The sequence below is a fragment of the Melozone crissalis genome, unplaced genomic scaffold (assembly GCF_028551555.1).
Source record: "Melozone crissalis strain CALT ecotype California unplaced genomic scaffold, PUWL_Pcris_2 ptg000018l_1, whole genome shotgun sequence".
NCBI classification, from domain to species: Eukaryota; Metazoa; Chordata; class Aves; order Passeriformes; family Passerellidae; genus Melozone; species Melozone crissalis.
In genome coordinates this window covers 2,905,865-2,922,768 of record NW_026535796.1, presented here as the reverse complement: position 1 = coordinate 2,922,768, position 16,904 = coordinate 2,905,865, and the positions used below count along the sequence as shown (strand labels likewise).

The following is a 16,904-nucleotide window of genomic DNA, read 5'->3' as shown; positions in this document are numbered from 1 at the left end:
CAGCTCAGGGTTCACGGTGCTGTTTATTGATATTAGTCCTCAGTGGGATGCAGGAACCAGGTGCCAGGGGGAATTTTGGGATCACAGCCGTGTTGGGAAGGGTTCTTTTGGGGGTAAAGTGCTCCAGGACCTCTGAGGAAGGAGCAAATCCATGCTCCAATGCGCTCCCTGCAGAGCATCCCTCCCACATGGCCCCTATCACTGTCCCTGCTCCCTTTCCCTGCAGGAATAAGGGTGGGAGGGTGATCCTAAGTCGCTGCCCCATGGTCCTGCATGGGGGCACTTGAGGGGTTCAACAGGCTCAGACCCCCCTGTCCATGGTGGCATCATTACTGGGGGCACTGCTCCCTTCTGGCTCCTCAAACACCTTCCGGAAGCGCTCCCTGAGGGACCCCATGGAGCAGCGCCTCCAGCACTTTGTTACTGAGATGTAGATGAAGGGGTTGATGCTGCTGTGCATGCAGGCAAATAGGAGAACAACCCGGGGGGACACAGTGGTGTAGCCGAGCTGCTGCAGGAAATTCCAGAGACTGAGGGGGAGAGTGAGGAGCACAGCAAGGAAGACAATGATGTCAGGCCTCTTGGATTGCTGCTGCTGGGAGCTACCCTTGAAAAGAATGAAGAGGATTGTGCTGGAAATGACCATGGATGGAGCAAAGACGAGGAAGCTGAGGATGTACAGGGAGATGAGAGCCCCACGGCAGCAGAGCTTGTGTTCCTGTGACTGGCACAGGGAATTCACCGCAGAAATGGCAGCAATGGCAGCGATGGCAGTGATGCCCAGACCATGGCACTGACCACCACCCATGAGAGGCCCTGGGGAAGGTGGCAGAAGAGCCCAGGTGGGCAGAGCATGGACCTGCCCCTCTCGATGCTGATGCCGTCAGCCAGTACAGCCCTACACTGTAGAACATCGGGAAGAGGAGGAAAAGGAAGCGTATGGATGCTGGGGGCATGATGGAGGAGCAGGAGAAATCCTCCTGCAGGAAGAGCAGAGTGGAGGGGACCATGAAGATGAGGAAGAGGAAGTTGAGGATGGCCAGTTCAAGGATGTAGGCAGTGATGGGTTTCATGGTGTCCCTGTGGATGCGGAACCCGAGGATCCAGAGCACAGCCCCGTTCCCAGCCAGCCCACAGAGGCAGATGAGCAGTGTCACACTGTGTGTGGCCATGCTGGGGACATCTGTCTCACACAGATCATCTCCTTCAGTGGATGAGGCAGGAGATGGGGACACGGTGGTCACCTCCATGGATGGACGCTGGGCAGGCAGTGGGATGTGGCCCCTGGCTGTGGTCAGAGTGGATGGGCAGTGAGTGCTTGGAGAATCCAGGGATGGACCATGTGGCTCCTCAGCAGCTCCCTGCAGTGGGAAGGATTCAGTGGGGAGGAGTGAGATGTGCAGGGGAGGAGGGCAGTGGGAATTGTGGGGTGTGAGAGGGAGGTGGAAGGGATGGGCTGTTCTGCAGAGGATGTGGAATGGAAGTGCAGTGTAGAGGACGGGGGAGCTGGGGAGGGCCCTGCAGTCACCAGGAGAGGGTGGCAGGAGAAGAGTAGCTGCTGCAGGAGAGGAAGGTGGGGTAGGGAGGAAGGCAAACATTCCACTGACCTGTTCCCTGTGGGGCAGCAGCAGGCAAAGGGGTCTGTGCAGATCAGCAGCGCTTCCTGGTCCCTCTTGCTCCTTTGGGATCCGTGTCCTAAAGCGGCTCCTGCCAGGTCAGGGACATGAAGGAGAAAGTGCCCAGATCACCAGGAGCTCCCCATTCCAATCCTGCTGGCTCCTCTCCGTACCCTATCCTGGTGTTGCTCCCCAAGACTTGGTGGAATCACACGGGAGTGGAGAAGTAAAAACTTGCAGCTTTACCTGCTTCAGAAATTCTGACCCTCTGAGTTATTTATCTTGGGTGTGGTTTTTTGTTTATTTTTTTTCTTTTCCTCAGAGGAAGTGGCTTTTCTCAGAATGTCTAAATGAATTTTTTGTGATTGGCTCCTCTGTCCGTCCTGATGAGAAACACTCCTTCCCTGTAGAGTGTCCCATTCTCCAATTGCCTTCCCTCTCTAGACAGGTTTCTACCATTCCTCATTATTCTTCCCTGAGGGGTCATTATCCCTCCAGCAGCAGAGGGATGCTGGTGGTGCCGGTGGCACAGAAATGCTGCTGGCAGTGCTGGCAGTGTGGGTGAGGTAGCTGCGTGCGTCTCAGAAACAACTCCTGTTCCGTGAAGGGCTCTGAGATCATTGCAAAAACAAAGTCTGGCCTGAGGAAGCACAGTTGAACTGCTTCCTCCTTCTATCCCGATCCCATCCTCATCCCTGCTCACCATCTCCATCCCCACCCCACTCCATTCTCACCCCATCCTATCATATCTCACAGGTTTCCCAGATGGAGCTGTTCCCCCACTCTGAGCGTGGCCTGTCAGGCTCTGCTCTCCTCCAGTGGGAAGATTAGGGATTGCCGGCCTCCAGACCCCCTCCAACCCCCTCTGAGCCTCTCCTGACCCCTACAAAACCACCTCCTTCCCCCCACACCGTCCCTGGTGACACCTGTGTGCTGGAAAAGACCCGATCCTGCCCTGCTCCACCAGGGACCCCCAGCAATGTCCCTGCTCTTCCTGGCCATAGGGTTCTAGGACCCAGGAGGGAGGAGAAAAGCCCAGCTCCAATGTGTTCCTCAGGATCAGACAGGATGATAAACATGGCTGGAGCCAGTGCAGAAAAATATAAGGAGGCCCGCAGTGGTTTTGGGGCAAGTTCTGTAACAAGAAAATTTGTGTCATAGTATGTTTCAGAAATTCTGTATTTGAAACAAATTCTGTAACATGGCCAAAGTAAAAGTTCAAGGCATGGTCGCCATTAATATCTCAATACTCTGGGAATGTGACCACCAGAGACCCCTCTGAATGATCCTCCAGGATCAGGAGAGGGCTTCGAGAAGGAGCTGGATGCATGGAAATGAGTCCTAGGAAAGTGATGTATATGTATTAGATAAGAAAGACATTTTAATGACTCTCTGTGGTTATGATGGATAAAAGCCCTGTTGTAAAGTCTCACCCCGAACAGAAATATGGAAAGATCTATCTGTGTGTCCTATGGAGGTAAAGAATTCCTGATTCCTAATGCTCGACATTGTGTTGCAAAGTTTATTCCAACTGATTTTGGTATCACTCCCAATTCCCAACTCCACTACGCTCCCAATCCCAATCCCATCCCATCCCATCCCATCCCATCCCATCCCATCCCATCTGGCGGCTGCTGCCTGCCTTGAAGCGCTGCCTATTGGGTTCTGCTGCCCTCTAGCCGGGACATTTGGGATCAGCAGCATCCAGACCCTTCTGGACCTCCTTCAGACCCTTTGAGAACTCTCTGACCCTTCTGGACCCCTCTGAGAACCTCCAGGCCTGTGCTGAGACCAGATTTTCCCCTACACTCCCACTCCATCTAGGACCATGAGCAGTGTCTCTCCTGCTCCCAGCCATTCCTGCTTTTGTACCTTGAAAAAAAAAATTCAGCAAAGAAATAACACTTTACAGCATTTAGCTGGAATGGTATCTCATGCCTTAACCTTGCTTCCAGGCCTGCCCCAGTGAGATGTCTCAGGTACTAACACAGCTGAGAGAGCAGCATTTCTGCCACATTTGCCCCAGCAGATGCAGACGTGTGTGCACACAGCCAGCCAGGCAGGCAGAGTGAGTGCAAGGTGCCTGTGACCAATTGCCCTGGCAGGCAGTGAAATGCTCCCTGCGGATCCCTTTGCATCTCCTCCCTGGGCCAAGGGCTGGGCCTGGAGCCCTGGGGGGATGGGCCCAGGAGCCGTGGGTGTTCGGGGATCAGCCCAGGGCAGCAGCCGGGAGAGATCCCAGCTGGGAGAGGCCCCAGTGCCAGGGAGCTTCTGCTCAGCGCTGCTGGGCCCAGCAGAGCTCCAAGGCTCTCCTTTGGGGCCGCTGCTCACAGGGCCCCAAGGCATGGGCGGCACTCACAGCAATGGCTCAGCCTGGCCACACTTGGGGCCGGCAGCTTCCTGGGACAGTGGCAGAGCAGGGATGCTGTGGCATCCAGGGCAGTACAATAATTTGCAAGGCTGTTGATAAAAGCCCAGGAGGTGGTTGGACAGCAGCAGTTGCTGGGAGCAGAGGGTGTTTCTGATCAGCGCCACAGGAGCTGAGCCCAGGGGCTGCTCCTCAAGGCTGAGGCCTCCCAAGCACGGATCAGAGCCCAGAGCGGCCTGGAAAGGGGCTGGGGATGCAGCAGCACAGGGAGGGTGATCCTGTGGGTATTTATTGATCAGGAGACTCAAGGAATCTCTCAGCCACTGTCCTGGGGTCCTTCAGCAGTGCAGTAGGAGGAATCAACAGGCTCAGACCCCTGTGTCCTCAGAGGGATCATCTCCACAGGCAGTGTTTTTTTCTGGCTCCTCAAACACCCTGTGGATTGCCTCCCTTAGGGACTGGATCGAGGAGTGCATCCTGCAGCTCTTCTAGGAGCAGTGTCTCCAGCAGCTCCCCACGGACCAGTCTCTCTTCCAACTCCCCACCAAGAAGTAGATAAAGGGTTTGATGCTGCTGGTGATGCAGGTGAGCAGGAAAACCACCTGAACGGACACAGCGATGTAACTGAGCTGCTGCAGGAGAAACCAGAGACTGAGGGGCAGACTGAAGAGTGCAATGAGGAAGACAACAATGTCAAGCCTCTTGTGTGGCTGCTGCTGGGAGGTAGGCTTGAGATGAATGAAGAGGATTGTGCTGGAAATGAGCATGGGTGCAGCAAATAGGAAGACATTGAGGGTGTACATGGAGGTGAGAACCACCCAGCATTGCTCCTGCTCGTGTGACTGGCACTGGGAAGTCACCATGGGATTGACAGCGATGACAACAAAGAGGAGGGCCCAGAACAGGACATTCATCACCACCAACAGCAAGCGCTCAGGAAATTGGCAACCACAGAATACCAGGCAGAGGACAGACCTGCACCTCTCGATGCTGATGAATGTCAGCCGGTACAGCCCCATGGTGTAGGTGAACAGCGACAGCTGGAAAAGCAAGCTCAAATACATTAGGGGCATTATAGCAGAGCAGGACACTTCCTCCACAAGGAAGAGAAGGGTAGAGGGGACCATGAAGATCAGAAAGAGGACATCGGCGATGGCTTGGTAGAAGTTGAATTCAGTGATGGGATTAATGTGGACTAGCCAGAGGAAAGTCCCGTTCCCAGCCAGCCCACAGAGGCCAATGAGCAGCGTCACAAAGTCCATGGCCACGCTGGAGACATTGATCTCACACTGACCAGGTCCATCAGTTGGTGAGGTTAAAATAGGGGACACGGTGCTCACCTCCATGGATGAATGGATGCGGGACAGGCAGTGGGATGTGGCCCCTGGCTGTGGTCAGAGTGGATGGGCAGTCAGTGCTTGGAGAATCCAGGGAAGGACCATGCGGCTCCTCAGCAGCTCCCTGCAGTGGGAAGGATTCAGTGGGGAGAAGTGAGATGTGCAGGGGAGGAGGGTGGTAGAAATGGTGGGTGAGAGAGGGAGGTGGGAGGGTTGGGCTACTTTGCAGGGGATTGATAAATTAGAGCGAATAAACATTTTCAACTCCCCTGAGGTTGCTCCAAGACTAACTGGTCAGAGAGAAAATTAATATAAAGATGTGGACCTAGGTTGATAAATGTGGCTGGAGCCAGTGCAGACACAGATAAGGAAGCCTGCAGTGGTTTTGGGGCAAGTTCTGTAAAAAGAAGCAAGAGCACATGGCCAAAGGAAAAGTTGAAGGCAAGGTCACCTTTAATATCACAGCACTCAGTGAATATGATCACCAGAGTCCCCTCTGAATGAACCCCAGGACATGAAAGATTCTTCAGTAGGAACTGGATGCCTGGAAATGTGTTCTTGGAAAATGATGTTTATGTACTGGACAAGAAAAAATTTACTATGTATGTATAGTTATAATGGAGAAAAACAGTGTTGTAAAGTCTCACAACACACACACAGAAATAAGGAGAGATCCTTCTGCGTGTCCTGCTGCCTAATGCTTCCTTTGGTAGCGCCATTAGTTGGTGTTAGGAACTTTATTCAGTCTGACTTTTGTATCACACCTCATCCGTATCTCCACCCCACTCTCGATTGCATCCCATCCCATCCCATCCCATCCCATCCCTCCCATCCCTCCCATCCCATCCCGATGGGTTCCCAGTCCCTGGCCTCTCCCTGGCTGCAGGTGTGGCCTGTTGGGCTCTGCTGCTGTCCAGTGTGAGATTTGGGATTGGTGGCACCCAGAGCCCTCCTGCCCCCTCCAGCCCCTGTCTGCCTGATGCCTTGGGCTGGCTCCCTGGAACAGAGGCCAGAGCAGGTGAAGAGAATAAAAGGAGGCATTGATGAAAGGCCTTCAAAAGGTTCACCTTAGGCTCTCAAAGCCTCCGAGAGGGGCTGCACCCAAAATGGGCAATGGTCATGAGTCTTTCAGACAGATTTAAGTTTGGTCCATTAACAAATCAGGGGTTAATCCTCCAATTACAGCTTCAGGTAATGAAGTCATTTAGCCCCAGTTTTGCCTCCCACAATTCACTTTTGTCTGTACTTTTCTAGGCCTGAGGCAGTAGAGTGTCCTTGAATTTCAGGCCTAGAGGGATTGTTTTGTCTGACCAAAATGTGCAGACAGTTAACTAACACTTTTACATGGAGCTTAGAGTTATGCACTAATGCAGTACAGGATATGAAAAATAGAAAGGCTAAACTCCTAAGGCATCATGCCCCTTCTGACATCCTCTAGAAATTCCCCCCAGGCTGCCTTCCCCTCCAGACAGCCCCGCTCCTCTCCTGCCCCACTCAGGAGCCCCAGCAGTGTTTCTGCTCCTCCTGGCAATTCCATGCTTCTCCAGCGCAATGAAGAGCAGTGGAGCCATCCCTGTAGTGCCTCTTGTTTGTGTCCAAAGGAGGTTGGGGGGTTGGAGAGCAGGGATGGAGCTTGGCAAGGGGCATCTCCAAGAGAAAGACGGCCCCAAAGCCTTCCGGGGCAGGCTGGGGTGAGCAGCCCGTGGGGAGGGACTGGAGCCTGAGGCCCGGGGCTGGGAGGGATGGGAAGGATGGGAGGTGGGTGGGCTGCATGGGGAGTGGGATGGGAGGGTGGTGTGGGAGGGGTGGGACATGATGGAGCTGCTGGGAAAATGTTGTGGGAAGGTGTGGGGTGTGGTGGGTCTGGAGAGAAGGTGTGGGGTGTGGTGGGGCTGGTGGCCTCAGGGTAGCCCCAGGGAGGGGGGTGATGCCCCGTGGAGCCCATGGTGACAAACACAGGTGTCACCCTGCTCCTGGAAGGGGGTGGCTGTGCTGAGGATCACGGCCTCCTCCTCTCCTTGCTGCTGCACCACCTGAGCCTGCTGAGGGAGCAGCTGAAGGCAGTGGAGAGGAAGAATTTCTGAAGGCAGAGACACCTTTGCACCTGGCTCACAAAATTAAAAATAAAAGATCTCAGGGGAGATCTGTGCTGTGACACTCACAGAGCACTCGAGGTGGAGAATGCTGAGCCCCTGGGCCATCGTGTCTGTGCCAGCCCAGCTCTGGCACTGGGGATCATGGTTGCTGCAGGGAGCACAAGCCATGGCTGTGTCCCCTCTGACACCAAGATGTGGAAGTCTAACAGCAAAAGCATGTTAGACTAATAATGATTTTGAGTCAAAGTTGTGAACATATTGGAAATACATTTTCCACAGACAGCTTTAAAGAAAAAACACATTTCAGGCATGTTTATGCAATATGATATTAAGGATTTTTTATATATACTCCCGAATGTGGTCCCAATTTCTTATGTCATTGTATAGGTCTTTTGTTTCTTTTAATTAGTACTAGAATATGCCATCTATCTTAGTTAAATGTATAAGCTGGATTTTTTTCCAGTAAACAACATTTTATAAATGTAACGTACAGGACTTGGATATGGCTCTCTTATTGCCATTGCAATTTATATCTTGCAATTTTTTAATTACATCTTTTGGTATGCATAGGCCTTTGAAATCCTAACCTTCTCAAGATATCATTCTTATTCTATGACATCCAATTTTTTCTGGTTATATGATAACCATTCAAAGTACTTTATTGATTTCTTTTCTCCATCTATTGAGTAAGTTCTCTATGGGGTATGCGCTGACAAAGTTTTCTACTGACACTCAGCCAATACAGATCCAAATCAAAACCAGCTAAAAAAACAGTCAAATAAGACTTGAATAATTAAACGTAGTTCATTACAGAAATTTCTAAACAGTCACAGAATTCCTGGCTAACCACCTCTCTGTCCCCTCCCTCCAGCCACATTCCCGGCTGGCAGCAGCAGCCAGAGGAAGCTGGGAAGCGCTGGCAGAGGGGCCAAAAGGAGCTCAGGGTTCACGGTGCTGTTTATTGATATCAGTCCTCAGTGGGATGCAGGAACCAGGGGCCAGGGGGAATTTTGGGATCACAGCCGTGTTGGGAAGGGTTCTTTTGGGGGTAAAGTGCTCTAAGACCTCTGAGGGAGAAGTAAATCCATGCTCCAATGTGCTCCCTGCAGAGCATCCCTCCCACATGGCCCCTGTCACTGACTGTGCTCCCTTTCCCTGCCGGAATAAGGGTGGGAGGGTGATCCTCAGTCACTGCCCCATGGTCCTGCATGGGGGCACCTGAAGGGTTCAACAGGCTCAGACCCCCCTGTCCATGGTGGCATCATTACTGGGGGCACTGCTCCCTTCTGGCTCCTCAAACACCTTCCGGAAGCGCTCCCTGAGGGACCCCATGGAGCAGCGCCTCCAGCACTTTGTTACTGAGATGTAGATGAAGGGGTTGATGCTGCTGTGCATGCAGGCAAATAGGAGAACAACCCGGGGGGACACAGTGGTGTAGCCGAGCTGCTGCAGGAAATTCCAGAGACTGAGGGGGAGAGTGAGGAGCACAGCCAGGAAGACAATGATGTCAAGGCTCTTGGATTGCTGCTGCTGCTGGGAGCTACCCTTGAAGTGAATGAAGAGGATTGTGCTGGAAATGACCATGGATGGAGCAAAGACGAGGAAGTTGAGGATGTACAGGGAGATGAGAGCTCCCTGGCAGAGCTTGTGTTCCTGTGACTGGCACAGGGAATTCACCGCAGAAATGGCAGCAATGGCAGTGATGGAAAGGGCCCAGAGCACGGCACTGACCACCACCCATGAGAGGCCCTGGGGAAGGTGGCAGAAGAACCCAGGTGGGCAGAGCATGGACCTGCCCCTCTCGATGCTGATGCCGTCAGCCAGTACAGCCCTACGCTGTGGAACATCGGGAAGAGGAGGAAAAGGAAGCGTATGGATGCTGGGGACATGATGGAGGAGCAGGAGAAATCCTCCTGCAGGAAGAGCAGAGTGGAGGGGACCATGAAGAGGAGGAAGACGAAGTTGAGGATGGCCAGTTCAAGGATGTAGGCAGTGATGGGTTTCATGGTGTCCCTGTGGATGCGGAACCCGAGGACCCAGAGCACAGCCCCGTTCCCAGCCAGCCCACAGAGGCAGATGAGCAGTGTCACACTGTGTGTGGCCATGCTGGGGACATCTGTCTCACACAGATCATCTCCTTCAGTGGGTGAGATGGCAGGGGGGGACGTAATGCTCATCCACATGGATGGAAGCTGGGCAGGCAGTGGGATGTGGCCCCTGGCTGTGGTCACAGTGGATGGGCAGTGAGTGCTTGGAGAATCCAGGGATGGACTATGCAGCTCCTCAGCAGCTCCCTGCAGTGGGAAGGATTCAGTGGGGAGGAGTGAGATGTGCAGGGAAGGAGGGCAGTGGAAATTGTGGAGTGGGAGAGGGAGGTGGGAGGGTTGGGCTGTTTGGCAGGAGGCTGATAAATAACACAGAGAATAAACATTTTCAGTTCTTCTGAATTTCTTCAAAAGCAAAGTGGCCAAAATTTAGAATGATGTGTTATAGATGGATAATGGGATGATTGGCTCTCAGTTAAGGGATGAATACAGTGTGAATATTAAGTGAAGCTTTATTGATGTATAATTATGTCATTGCAGTCTGTTGTTTAGATGTCCCCTCTTCTCCCCATAGTCCCCTTCTCTCCCCTCTGTACTGTTGCCATCAGAGAGCCTGAGTCATCTAGGACAGGTGGAAAGATGGGGTGTACAAAAGCTTGTTGCTGGGGGGGTAGAGGTGCAACATGAGAACACCTGACCCTCCAGTCAAGCTGCAGGAAAGCAGGCTGCAGCAATAAACACAAAGAAGGGCTGACTGACAGACTTTGGGAGGGGCCAGGTTTAGCTGATGCAACCCCCCGGGGTATCAAAGGTGAAGCCTCCATCTTGAAGATCAGCCAGCCACGTGGTGGGCAGCCATGAGGGAAGCTCCCAGGCCTGCTTCTCCTTATTTAGTCCTTTTGTTGCATTTTTATTAAGGTTTTTGACCATTTAAAATTAAAAAAAGTGGGTGTTTGTTTCTCACAGGATGTAAAGGCTGGCACACAGGATGACAAACATGGCAGGAACCAGTGCAGAAACAGATAAGGAGGCCTGCAGTGATTTTGGGGCAAATTCTGGAACAAAAAACAACAGTGCATGGCCAGAGGAAAAGTGCAAGGCAAGGGTACCTTTAATATGGCAGCATTCATTGAAAGTGAGCACCAGAGAGACACTGCTTAATAAACTTCCAGGATCATAAAACGACTTCCAGGGGAAGGTGGATGCATGGAAATGAGTAGTAGGAAAATGGTGTTTGTGTATTAGATAAAATAACTTCTAAATGGCTACATATGTTTCTAATGGATTAATTCTGTGTTGTAAAATCTCACCATACACACAATACAAGGAGAGATCCCTCTGTGTCCTGTGCAGGTCAAGAATTCCTGCTTCCTCATGCTTTGCATTGTGTTAGGAAGTTTGTTGTGGCCCATTTCAGTATTAGGATACAGACGGGATGCACAGGAAAACAGAGAGGATCTGGGGAGGGCCCCGCGGGCAGCGGGAGAGGGTGTCAGGAACAGAGCAGCTGCTGCAGGAGAGGAAGGTGGGGTAGGGAGGAAGGCAAACTTTCCACTGACCTGTTCCCTGTGGGGCAGCAGCAGGCAAAGGGGTCTGTGCAGATCAGCGGCGCTTCCTGGTGCCTCTTGCTCCTTTGGGATCCATGTCCTAAAGCGGCTCCTGCCAGGTCAGGGACATGAAGGAGAAAGTGCCCAGGTCACCAGGAGCTCCCCATTCTCATCCTGCTGGCTCCTCTCTCTGTGCACTGTCCGGGTGCTGCTTCCCAAGGCTTGGTGGAGTCAAAAGGGAGTAGGAAATTTCATCTTTGGCTACATCAGAATTTCTCTCACTCTGAGTTATTTGTCTTGCCCTTTTTTTTTCTGCCATAGAGGAAGCAGCTCGACATGCAGATTTCTTTGAGTGCCTCCTCATTTCCTCCTGATTGGAAACTCTTTTCCAAATTGGACATTCTCCAAATGCTTTCCCTCTCTCAGCAGGTTTCTACCATTGCTTATTTATCTCCCCTGAGAGGTCCTTGTTCCTCCAGCAGCAGAGAGCTGCTGGTGGGGCTGGTAGCACTGGAATGCTGCTGGCAGTGCTGGAAGTGCTCACAGCACTGTGCAAGCATCTGTGTGCTTCTCAGAAACAACTCCCATTCTGGGTTGATTTTCAGGATCATTGCCAAAACCTCCCCTGGCCCCAAGAAAGCAAACTGAGCTGAGAATTCCCATTTATGAAATTCCAACACAGGCTCACACAGCCCAAGGGAAGGACAGCACTCAGTTGCTTGCAGCCAGGTCAGCAGCACTTAGAGTCCACCCTGATTGCTGCCAATCCCCTTGATGATGCAATGAAAGCTATCAGGGACCAGGTTTTGGGGTGTTGTGATCCCCTTTCCAGCACTTCATCAGGGCTCATCCTCCTCCTCCTCAGACATGGGAGCCCTTCTGTTTGATTTTACCTGACCCCATCCCTCTGGGCAACTTGTGCCAGGCCCTCAGCACCCTCACAGAGAAGGATTTCTTCCCAATATCCAATCTGACCCCACCCTCTGTCAGTGGGAAGCCATTCCCCCTTGTCCTGTCACTCCATGCCCTTGTCCAAAGTCCCTCTCCATCTCTCCTGGAGCCCCATCAGCTCCTGGATCATGAAGTGTTTGCCCTTGAAAGGATTGGGCTGGTGAGGATTAAAGCCAAGAGAGCAGCATGGATTTGCCTCTTCTCAGGAGAAATGCCATTGCTGACATCCTAAATCATCCCTATGCTGGGTACCAGCGCTCCAGCTCACACAGAGAATTTATTATCGCATGAATCTTCCAGGAAACTGTATGGTGAAGGTGAAATACCACTGAAATTTCAGTATACATGTGGGAAAACTAGATTTGAATCAGAAATCAAAGTTGAACAGTACAGTTATAGTGCAGGGTCCTTAGGATCCACCTCAAGAATGAGAGGGGGCAAATTCAGGCTGTTGAAATGACAGGATTTCAGGACTGAGGTTGCTATAAAATAGAATGGAAGCTGAGATGGAGCCCAAGTGCTTTGGGCACAGGTGTGGTTGCTGAGGCTCTCTCCCGTTGCTCATTTCCCGGGCAGAGTGAAGAGCAGCTGAGGAGCAGAGCCCTGAGCCCGTGGCAGGCTCTGAGGCAGCTGCCTGTGCGTGAGAGCCCTGGAGAACACGAGGCAGCACGGAGAGCAGGGGCTGTGGCAGGAGCTGGGACAGAGCCCGCGCCGAACGCTGCTCGGGCTCAGCCCGCGGGCTGCGCTCCCCTTTCCCAAGGGACCATTCCAGGGAACCTCCTGCAGATCCCGGCCCAGGGACAGCAGCTGGAGCCTGGCAGCTGAGGGCAGTGCACCGCAGGCAAGTTCTCCAGGCTGCCAGAGGAAACCAGGTCAGACTCTTCTCTCCCACCTTCATCAGGGCCCCCTCATTGGGTGGAACCTGGTTATTGATTTTGGGGACAGAACTGAGGTCAGTAGGGAATTAAGAGCTCTAAACACTGTGGGAAAAGGGAGGGAATATTGAAACGAGTGTCCTGCTGAAGGAATCCAGCAGCTCAGTGATATCAACTGACACCTGAGAGTCCTGGTCAGATCCATCCCAAAGCCATTTGCTCTCTGATATTTCCATGGGCAATCCTCTCCTTCTCCAATTGTTTTCCTGTTCCAGCTCTGTCATTTCCACAGCCAGGAAGGAGGTATCTCCCTGGCTTTTGTGCCAGGCACACAGGACCAGGCTGCCACATCCTCCTTGCCATCTCTCCTGTCCCTCACCCTTCCCTGTGCTGCTCCACATGGAAGCTGTGGGTGGGAAAAGATGGGAAAAGCCATGTTTGGGGGACAGCAGCGTTGCTGTGGTGTGTCTGTTTGTCACCCCTGCAGCTGTGTGAGGGCAGGAGAAGCAGCAGAGGTGTCACCATGAGCACTTTGTCCCCTGGCATGGAGGGAGCCAGCCCTGCCTGCTGGAGCCAGCCCGGTGGGAAGGCATCCCAGGGGAGCTGGAATGAGGAGAGCCACGACAACTGGAGCCAGTGTGACAACAGGCAGTGGAGCAAAGTGCCTGTCCCACTGCTGCTGCTCTGTGCCTGTGTGGGATGGTGGGAATGGGGCTGTGCTCTGGCTCCTCGGCCAACAGCAGTGCCCTCCCTCTGATTAGTTCCTGGCCGGGAGCTGTGCCAAGGAACTCACCCCCTCTGTAATTGTTGCATTGCAGAGGGCTTTTAAGTATGTGCCTAGGGAATAGGGACAACACAGGGGAGTCATCATCAAGTGAAATCATCATGAAAGAGAACCATCATAAAATAGAGCCACTCTAACCCAGAGTTTGAAGGGAGCCACAAGGAGCAGGGAGTTGAGCTCCTGGCCCTGCACAGGACATCCCAACAATCCCAGCCTGTGCCTGAGAGTAATGTCCAAACGCTCCTTGAACTTTGTCAGGCTGGTGCTGTGTGCAGCAGGAGAACTCCTGCCTGGCGTGGTTGCTGGATGAAGTGAGGCATCCTCATGGAATGGTTTGGGTTGGATAGAACCTTAGAGATCATGTCATTCCATCTCTCCTTCTGGCATGGGCAGGGAAACCCAGGAAAACTTTTGGTTTGAAATCGTTGCTCTTTTGAAAGGAAGCTCAGGTGGGGAGTGGCCTGGGTGACACTGGAAACAAGGAAGGTGCTGGGAAGTTGGAAAAGTACATTGAGGATCATGATCCTCCTGCATTTGCCTGGGGCGAAACTCCCTTGGCTGAACTGTCATTTCCTGGACAAGAGGTTGCACCATGGAAAGTTCCTACTCTCCACTGGGCAGGAAAACAGGAGACATGGAGAGAAAAACCCTCTCAGATGTCAAAGTGTCTCTGTTCTCTTAATTATAAACAAGTCCTTAGGAGTTAAAAATGCTTATGAGCATTATAAATGCTCCTAAGGTGTTTAATCTCATGTGTGTCTCAAAACGTGACTCTACACAAGGCTTTCACCCTCACTTCCCTTTCCAGAAGCAGTGGCACATTGGTTTCCCTGGATTTAAAGCAGTGGGAAAAGGAGGGACAACTTCCCCCTGAGCAAGAGATGTGGCTGCTGCCCAGGTCTCTCCCAGGAGGAATCAGGAGCTCTTGGCACTGCCAACATCCCAAGCATTGCAGGCACGTGCCTTAGGAAGGGCTCTGGTATGAGACAGGGACCTGCCCTGCTCCCAGAGCAGCCAGAGGCTTTAGAATGGGATAAAAGAAGGAAATGAGCCATTTTGGACACTGTTTAACAGGGACAGGCCCTGCAGTGAAGTCTGGATGTGGTTTATTCAACAAATCTGATTGAGGCATAGTTACAGAATGACAAAGATCAGGAGAGGCTGGGCTGTGGCTGGAGCTGCTGTGCAGAGTGGCTGTGCAGCTCCTCCTGAGGGTGGTCAGGTTCAGGATGGAGGTGCTCAAGGGCTTCCCTGGACACTGATGCTGGGGAACCAGAGGATGGATGGCCCCATTCTGCAGAAGAGCAGCAGAACCCCCTAATTTCAATTAATTAAATTAAATGGTCCAAGCATGTGGTGATGGGAATTTCCATATTCCATGTACTTTCTGGATACAGGCACAGGAGTTCAGTGGAGTTCACTATCGACCCTGCACTTTACTCAGAAGGATTCAGTTCTGGAATTCAAGAATGTGAGAAATTCCCAGTGAAAGGATAAGGGAATGTTGCTGTCCCTCCCCAGCTCTGCAGCCCTACCTGGTGTCCCTTCCCATCAGCTGGGAATGCAGGGCCGGCTCTGCTGGACAGAAGGGGAAGGATGCTCCCTGTGATCCCAACCCCTCTCCTGCCATCCAAAGGCACCAGCCCTGCAGGGATTTGGGAAATCACTGCCACCCCGTGCTGGGTGTGTCCCCAGGGATGAAGGTGTCCCATTCTTTGCCGGCAAGAGCTCCCTGGAAACACCATGGAACGCATCTGCTGAGCCAAAGGAGATGGAGTTCATTCCCTGGGCCTGAGGCCATGAGGGTCATTCCATGGGGAATAGAGCTGGGGAACAGCACTGAGCCCAGCTGCACTGCTTGGAGCCATGTGGATCCAGGAGGGAGGAGGAAAGCCATGCTGCAATGTGCTCCCAGCAGAGCATCCCACAAAAATCACGCAAGCCAATGCCTGTGCTCCCTTCTCCTGCTGGAATACAGCACCATGCGGTGGGTGGTATTGATTCATCAGGAGGCTCAAGGAAACCTTCAGCCTCTTTGGGCCCTACTGGGATCCTTGAGGAGAACAGTGGAAGTGATCAGCATGTTCAGACCCCCGTGTCCATGGCAGGATAATTTCTGCAGGCTGTTTTTACTTTTGGCTCCTCAAAGACCCTCTGGAGGGAGAGCTGGAGCGACTGCACGGAGCAGGGCCTCCAGCGCCTCCCTGCCAAGAAGTAGATGAAGGGTTTGATGCTGCTGTGGATGCAGGTGAGGAGGAAAACAATTTGTGAGGACACAGCGATGTAACCGAGCTGCTGCAGGAAATTGAAGAGGTTGAGGAGGAGAGTGAAGAGTGCAATGATGACGACAACGATGTCGCGCCTCTTGGGTTGCTGCTGCTGGCAGCCCTGCTTGGACTTGATGAAATCGACTGTGTGAGAAATGGCCACAGGTGCAGCAAAGAGGAGCAGGATGACGGTGTACAATGGAGATGAAAACTGCCCGGCAGTGCTCCTGCTGCTGTGATGGGCACAGGAATGTCACCGTGGGAATGACAGCAAAGAGAGCAAAGAAGGCCCAGTATTGGACAGTGCCCAGCACCCACAACAGGTGCTCGGGAAGCTCCCAGGGGCAGCAGAGCCAGCAGAGCTTGTACACACACTGCACATTACTGCCACCTATCAACCACAACAGCCCCCAGTAGGGGGACACCACTGACAGCTGGAAAAGGAAATTCAGGTACAGCAGGGGCAAGATATGAGAGCAGGACACATCCTCCACCAGGATGAGGAGGGCAGACGGGACCGCATAGAGGAGGTAGAGGAAGTCCATGACAGCCAGGTCAAAGAAGTCAGAGTTCCTGCTTCTCAGGCTGAGGAGGCCGATGACAGCCCCATTCCCAGCCAGCCCACAGAGGCAGATGAGCAGGGTCACACTGTTTATGGCCACATCAGTGATATCTGTCTCACACAGATCATCTCCTTCAGTGGGTGAGGCAGGAGATGGGGACATGGTGGTCACCTCCATGGATGGACGCTGGGCAGACAATGGGATGTTGCCCCTGGCTGTGGTCAGAGTAGATGGGCAGTCAGTGCTTGGAGAATGCAGGGATGGACCATGTGGCTCCTCAGCAGCTTCCTGCAGTGGGAAGGATTCAGTGGGGAGGAGTGAGGTGGGAGGGCAGTGGCTATTTGGCAGGGAATGTGAAAGAAAAGCTCAGGGCAGAGGATGGATGACCTGGGGTTGGCCCTGCGGTCAGCGGGAGAGGGTGTCAGGAACAGAGCAGCTGCTGCAGGAGAGGAAGG

General features: G+C 52.8%; 3 protein-coding genes and 1 pseudogene across 3 annotated transcripts; all 4 read right to left on the bottom strand.

Moving 5' to 3' along the window:
• Positions 1 to 301: 301 nt before the first annotated feature.
• LOC128937108 (mas-related G-protein coupled receptor member H-like) lies at positions 302 to 1,250 on the bottom strand. The gene is given in 3 exon segments (XM_054276472.1): positions 302 to 775; positions 778 to 881; positions 884 to 1,250. Coding segments are annotated over 3 exon segments (945 nt in total).
• A 3,102-nt stretch (positions 1,251 to 4,352) lies between these two features.
• LOC128937064 (proto-oncogene Mas-like) lies at positions 4,353 to 5,330 on the bottom strand (annotated as a pseudogene).
• Positions 5,331 to 8,653: 3,323 nt separating this feature from the next.
• LOC128936979 (mas-related G-protein coupled receptor member H-like) lies at positions 8,654 to 9,600 on the bottom strand. The gene is given in 2 exon segments (XM_054276290.1): positions 8,654 to 9,231; positions 9,234 to 9,600. Coding segments are annotated over 2 exon segments (945 nt in total).
• A 6,104-nt stretch (positions 9,601 to 15,704) lies between these two features.
• On the bottom strand, positions 15,705 to 16,626 carry LOC128936999 (mas-related G-protein coupled receptor member H-like). Its single transcript, XM_054276315.1, is given in 2 exon segments — positions 15,705 to 16,085; positions 16,087 to 16,626. Coding segments are annotated over 2 exon segments (921 nt in total).
• Positions 16,627 to 16,904: the final 278 nt, after the last annotated feature.